The 7,399-nt window shown below is 41.3% G+C and overlaps 1 protein-coding gene across 2 annotated transcripts in view; it reads right to left on the reverse strand.

Annotated features, from left to right (window-relative positions):
• Positions 1–5,795, reverse strand: part of srpk1b (SRSF protein kinase 1b) — a 28,936-nt gene extending 23,141 nt beyond the window's left edge. Inside the window, exons 1-2 of one of the 2 annotated variants that reach the window (XM_030051449.1) lie at positions 5,690–5,795; positions 4,990–5,044 (exon numbers count right to left, since the gene is read on the reverse strand). In XM_030051449.1, the coding sequence (XP_029907309.1) occupies positions 4,990–5,044; positions 5,690–5,702 (68 nt within the window). In that variant the 5' untranslated portion in view covers positions 5,703–5,795. Of the gene's footprint in view, positions 1–4,989; positions 5,045–5,206; positions 5,351–5,689 lie in introns of those variants that run through there. The other variant, XM_030051450.1, reaches the window with a different exon arrangement.
• Between the last annotated feature and the right edge of the window lie 1,604 nt (positions 5,796–7,399).

A 7,399-nucleotide genomic window follows, 5' to 3' on the forward strand; every position in this document is an offset into this window, starting at 1 on the left:
TCCTTTTTCAATCTTGTGCACAGATCTGACATGACAGGGAGTGCCAGCACCCACTGGTTTCTCTTAGCCTTGCTGTTTCCACCTATCCAGTCCTATCAGATCTCTGATGCAAAACAAACAGTGGCGCAGAGGAAGGAAGAGCTCTTTGGGACGGAATATGGCCAAAGTTTACTTCTTCCTCTCTAACCCTCCATCCAGATAAAATCAATGTTAAATGACAGCAGGATGAAACAGCAGCTCTGGTGAAGTTTCATAACTTTTTTAGGGCTTTTAGAGCTATTTTTAACTATTTAAGGCTGAAGACACTCAGCACTGATAGTGTTACAGAACATACTGCAGCACATGCACTTTAGGCCCCCAACATCCATGTGATGAGATTATGCTTTTAGAATTGCTTAATGTTATTAACATATGCTGAATGCCTATTATTATCATCATCTTTCTTAGGTATTATGTGACTAGTAAATTCAAATATTTCAAAAATTCAAATAATTTTTGTAAGTGATGTGTGTGGGACCCCCTCGAAAACGAGTTGCGACAACTCAAGGGGTTTATCCTACGAATAAACTTCATCATCAAATAAACTAAAATGTACTGTTAAGTGTAGTGTCACAAAGGTTAACTAGGATCCATCTCTTCCCTGTTTAAGAGTAAGTTGTCTGGAGAGAGTGCTTAAGTGTGAGATCCAGGGGCCACTGGCAGAAGAGGTCATTGTATAAAGTGGACCTCCAGGCAGAGATAGCAAGACTGTGTATGAGTGAGTGAGTGAGTGAGTGAGAGAGAGAGAGAGAGAGAGAGAGAGAGAGAGAATGTAGTATGACATCTTCAAATGCTAGAGCACCACACTGCAGTTTTTCCGCTTACTTCACAAAACAAATTCCTTCAGCTAAAAACTCACCATCTCCATGGCCTAAAACAACTTTGCCTTCCCATGCCCACCCCTTGACAGTTTATTCTGCATTTGTTAGGAAAGATAGATAATGAGTAACCTGCAGGGGGAGGAGAGCACAAGAGAGAGAGGAATTGAGGGACAGAGAGCTGTAGTGGGCTCCAGATGATAAAAGATGTGATGGGTTATGTAATGAACTGCAGTTATGACTGGGAGAGAGCAGAGAAACAGAGAGAGATGAAAGCAAAATGCAATAGAGAACAATGGCACTGGCAAACCCACTGCTACTCTGGTTATTTATGCTCAGTCTCCTGGGTGCACATACAAGCTTAAAAGACAGAAAAGTACATAAAAAGGGGATGCAGCCATGCCCAGAAAATAAGAGAGAGAGAGAGAGAATTAGGTTTGAACAAAGAGAAAAAAAAATTGTCTGTGCATCAGAAATAAAGTGAGAAAATTGGGAGGGTAATAAGCTCTTTCAAGAACTGACAGCACAAATCCACCAGGGACATCATCAGTCTCGCTCTTTTATTCGCTCTCTCTTCGTCTAACTCACACAGACATTAAGCAAGACACACTGGCAGGTAAACAGGTACCTAGTGGAGCAACAACAATCAGCATCTGCTCCCTAATTAAAAATGGATCGGCCTGCCAGTAAGTCAGCCAAGCTCCATGCAAACTGGCATCAGGCGTGCGCACACACACACACACACATACATACACACACCCACACACACTCACACATATACACACTTGCTGAAACAACACAACCTTGAAAAACTATGTGCCATCCACAAATCCAACAGGTAGTACAGACATAAGCAAAGCTCTACTGTTCCATACATTATTCTCTTTCTCACACACACACACACACACACACACACACACACACACACACACACTATTTGGTTTGACACTCACTTGCACCTGAGACCACTGGCTAGCTTCACCACGGCTGTGTTGATAGAGAAGATCCAGTCCAGTAGCCACATGGCTCTTGAGGCGCTAGGCTAAAGGTATGTTACACCACAACAGAATAAATTATGCTAGCAGAGCGCAGGATGAGGGATGAGCCCTGAGACCGCTGTGCTGCAGGACAAGGTCTGTGCTCAGTTCCTCTCTCCTCTGGCTCGTCCACTGAAAACTGTCTGCTGCTTCCTCACAGCACAGCTACAACTGAGCTGCTGAAACCAGAGAGAGGGAGGGAGGGAGGCAGGGAGTGTGATGGGTACAAGGGCAAGAGAAAAAGAGAGAGAGGGAGTGGTGGATCAGGATGGACACACAGAGGAAGTGAGATGGAGAGAAAGCTAGGAGAGTAGAGAAATACAGAGAAAAGAGCAAAAGTGGAGCCACGTATTTGAGTCAGGAGGAGAGAAGAAGAAAGTGAGGTGAAGAAGAAATAAGTGGAGGAGGAGTTGAGGCTAAAGAGAAGGGGAAAGAAGGGGAGAAGAGGAGGAAGGGGAGGCTAACAAAAGGTCAAATAACAGGAGAGGAGAAAACTAACACTTACTGATGGTGATACTAAGGATGTGGAGAAAGTAAAGGAGATGTCAATGGGGATGAAGATTAAAGGGCTGGAAAAGTTGAAGGAAGACGAAAGGCAAAGAAGATGTATGGATGAAGGGAAGAGGAGAACTGATGAAATTGTCATAATCTACAGGCCTACTCTCAAATACTGCAAGCAGAAAAAAATGTTTTTTTGCATCGTTCTCTATAGACAGACAGTCTTCCTGTGTAAAAAGATTCCCACATTTGCAATAATACAAGGTCTAGTACCAAAACGTTGAAAAATAAATGTATTATAGCAAGTTAGTGTACAGGAGTCTTTTCATCTACACAACCCTCTCCTATGCAACTGTCTGATAGAATAAGTGTGATAAGTTTCCCCTTGAGACCATGTTCAGTAATAATCTCAAGTTACTGTATCGCGTTCAATGAAATTGGGAGTGGAGGGGACTATGAATCAGCGTTCCTTCACTTGTCACACAGCAGCATATCTTGCAAACAGATGCTCAGATTTCCTCTAATTTTGATGGGAAGGTTGGTCATGGGCCACTGAAGTAGCAGCGAATGTTTTACAGGACTTGGCCAAAAGGTGGCATGGCATACTGCAGAAAATACTTCCAAACGTAATATCCAAAATTTTAATGCAAGGTTTGTCCTGGGCTAAGGAACAAAATATTTACTTATAACGCTGACTGGGCCACACCCACTTCCTCCCACGCCACACATGGGAGGAAGTGGTAAGGATCTGTATATCTACTGTGTCAACATGCATAACAAACACATGACCTGCAAGGCCTTGCACAGTGGAAGGCATGTGAGATGTTTGTGTTTTGCAACAATTTTGGATACGAGTGCACCTGTATAACCAGTTACTGTTGGTATTCTGTGTTTTTAAGCAACTACAACTGGAGGATGACTGACCTGACCAGATCCTAAACTTTGTCAGCTCTGATACACAGCTGTCAGTCAGCTGAGTGGTGACTGCACAGCCAGGAGAAACACACACACACACACACACACACATACACACAACATACACACAAAATCAGAGAGCTGACACACGTGCACACGCACACTTTCACCTGAATGGGATACTTAGACATGGCATGGCAGAGCTACATGTGTCCTGCCCTTTCACTCTGCCACACTACCGTGCTTGCTTCTTTCTTTCTTTTAATGATCTTAATTACACACATCACTCTCATGTGTGTTTTATTCTACTCCAACAACAAATAATCTATTAGTGTGTTGACACAGGAATAGAAATTTTACCAACCTGTGGCAAATGGTTGTATTCAGGGTTCAGCCTGGCCTCAAATCAAATCAATCAGGGCCGGGCTAATGCCCATCCCTGCATCTGAGTGCCAGTCATTAACTTGCCAACTATTTACTGAGAACCTCGCAGGCAGATGGGATCTCCAGACAAATCCCCAGAGCCCAGACTACTACAGGGCAGTAGGGAAGCTATCAAAATTAAGTGTGTGTGTGTGTGTGTGTGTGTGTGTGTGTGTGTGCCCACATATGTTCACGCAAGGAGAGACTCAAGGGCTAATCATGACAACAAGCTCATCAATAATTAGCAAGGCTCTCTTGAGGCTGTCTGTCTGGCTTGAGACAGATCTGATTCAAATAACTGGGCTCCCTGCGCTCTAATAAGCAGAACATAATGGCAGCCACACAAAACACACTAGGGCATGCAGTGCATCTTTACACACACAAACATTACAGCCCAGAAGATTAAGCAGTGAACTGATGCCCTTCACTAATTACTCTCCTGTTTGCTTCCTAATGCACTTTACATATTCATCTATATACCTTGTACTTTGCAATGCCCTGAGGCCTAGACAAACGACTTCCTTGCAGACAACCCTCAAAACAGGCCATTTTGTGGTTGCAGTTGCGTTCAAAGCGTCACATTTTGCTCAATAATAAGCTTTAAAGACAAAATCAAAGACAATGTATGCTTTTACATAACCAGCAGACACAGGAAACAGCTTTAATGTTGACACTGTTTCAGAAAAACACACACCTGCCCACACACAATAAAACCACAGGACAATCCTAAGTATGAAAACAAAAGCCTGTCCGAACACTGAAAGTCAGATTCTCAGGCCCATTTCAGGTACAACTGGCACTACTGTGAAACAATCTGAGGATGTTGTACAAATCATTATTTCGAAGTAGCATTAGTAGCAGATATCATTTAACAAAAAAACTATTAAATGTCTCCTTAAATGATATGAATGTACTTACACGGTAGGGTAAAAGCATTTCAGCGAATGTGATGGTGTCACAAAAGGTTTCTCAAACACAACCAAATAACCCAGTATGATGCATTTTTTTTTTATTCTGGTGTGACAATTGTGTCATCATTGGGGCAATGATCATGTCAAATCATGTATATGACACTGGAACAACCAGGTGATTCAATGGGACTCTGTTCAGGTCATTAGGCCTTACAGTACTTACATGATAACTAACTCTGCAGGGGAACATGCTACCAGCTAACATGTATAGGAATGAGAGTAGGAAGGAAGGAATAGGGAAGGAAACTGAGTGTAAAGGAGAGAAGATGGTGCACATCATCAACTTACTTTTTGCCAGGTTTCTTGGGCTTTGTTCTCTTCTTCCTGGCCTGCATTGCAAGTACTAATAATGATGAAAAAGGAAATAAAGTCATTACAACACCGACACTGCTCCACAGTACCGCCTTGCACTCAATAGCACCAGACTGATGTTGCAGTAAAGTATTTCTATCACATTACCCCACATTAACGTTATTTTAACGCAAAATAAAGGCAGCTAACCTACTTTATGCTTGTTAGTCTGCCCAGGGCCGCAGGTGTACGAGGTTAACTTTAGCAGCTCTGGTGGCTAGCAGGTAAGTTAGCCTAATGAAATAATTAAAGCTGGCCTTAGCGGTGTGCTTCTCTTTACAAGTTGGCACACTGGCTTCATACAGTGCTGCTTTTCACTCCGAGTGGCTCAGATAAGTTGTCTAATATCGCGTCAAGTCGCGTTAAACTCGGTAACTTAGACAACCCGGGGTCGTTAGGTAAAAGTTGGGTAAAAGTTTTGGCGCAGAGTTTTCCACTGTCAGATGCTAGTGTCGTGGCTAGCTAACTCGAGCTAGCATGCTGTTCCTCACATGGTTCACTTTTACTTTTCATCAGCTGTTCAATGCGCTGGACGGTACTTCTGAAAATTACTGTGATAGATACATGTCTAGAAGGGAGAAAAAAAACACTGTATATGTGGCGCTTTTGTTATAATAATCATTTTAGAGTACGTTACCTTTTCTTTCCATGTTGATAACAAGTCGGGGAGTAAGCTGCCTTCACGTGCAGTTGGAAATCTTGCTACTCTCGAGTGAGTGACCCTGAACGTCCCAGCGTTGTGGGATGGCTGGATTATTATCATACCAGAGTTAAAGGAGGTGACGTTTAAGGGGTGCAGGGCATGGAAATAGCCAACAACTGCTGGTAGAGTTGATTTTTACTGTGACTTTTGGCTAATTCGTTAAAACATCAATCATTTGGAATTAAGTTCATTTTCTCCTACTGCACTAAATAGCTCTGATGGACCAGGTTGTTTCCTGAAACAGCCTCTACTTTTGTATCAAAGCCCATCTTTCTCTTATTCCAAACGAATGACATTTAAATTTGTGTTGCGAAGTATAGTTAGTTTGTAGTTTTGTTTTATCAAGTGTTATAAACCCTTTATTATGCATGCAGCAGCCCAGCTAACATGGGCTTATTAGGCAGTGTTTATCATTCACACTAGGATGATTATTTACAGTACATTGTCTGTCTTCTCTGTGCCCTTTCTAAGTATTTTCCTAAAACAAAAACCTCCTCTTTAAAGAGCTACCTATATGCCCCTCCACACAATCAAAATAAATCAGGATTTGCTCTTTGCATTTTCTAATGTAAGTGTTCCTTATATCACAATATTCAGTACAATGGAATATAAAATGAAAATATTGGTACATGTTAAAGCGGATTAATGATGAGATAGCCTAAATTAAAATAGAGTCAAGCCAGTGAACTTTATCATTTGGCATCACTGTGAATAGCAGCTTATGCATCGTTTATAGTCTAAAATCCCTAATGAAAATATGGACTTTTTGAAAAAACGATTAAAAAAAGTAACAATAAATAATAAGGGATCAGAATATAGGCTTATATAGGTTGAGTAAATAAGGCTCATGTATAAAAGAAAATGCCTTGATGACACTGGAGAAGCTAAAGACATGAGATAAATTAGAGAAAGCATGTTGTGTAATGTGGATGTGGCACTCTACTCACTCAAATGATAAAAGTTATTTTATGAGCTAGTCATGCGGTGTTATTGGTGTTACAGGTCCATATTGTGCTGTAGACTGTGTTAAATCCAGATTAGAAGCAGGTATGTTCGCGTGAAGCTCCTGTAATTTGGACTGTCACTCAGATTAACAGGCAGGAGCGTTCACTGACGTTTGTGCTGCCACTCGCTAGAGATGGGAAAAATTACGAGGCGCACGTGAAGGAGGCAGTCGTAATCCATGTAAATAAATAGGTACTTAGACATGGGCTTTCATCAAGCTGTCAGCATAACTGGCCTGAGCCAACAGGTATTAATTTATGACTGTCTATACATCAGTTCATCATAATGCAAAAAGTTTTTTTTATCGTAAATTGTTCCCTCTAAACCTTTGAATTATGCACGCTATTTTGAGGTGACTTTTATGCACTGTTATTCGGATTATGGCCTAGGATTTCAAATGAATTCATGTTTGTAACAGAACTGCAGCGTTTCAGTGTGAATTGTGCTTCAGCAATCCTCTGAGAATACCCATTTGGGAGAGAAAAAAAAAACAAAAAAACATTGTAACCCCCACCATCATCATCATCATTTTCATCATCATCACCTTTTAATTGGACAAAAGAATAAATCAGATTAAAATTAATAAATACATTTTTTGGTTTATTGAGAATCTATCTATCTGTATCTTTTTCTAAGGCC

Source organism: Myripristis murdjan, chromosome 5 (assembly GCF_902150065.1).
Source record: "Myripristis murdjan chromosome 5, fMyrMur1.1, whole genome shotgun sequence".
NCBI classification, from domain to species: Eukaryota; Metazoa; Chordata; class Actinopteri; order Holocentriformes; family Holocentridae; genus Myripristis; species Myripristis murdjan.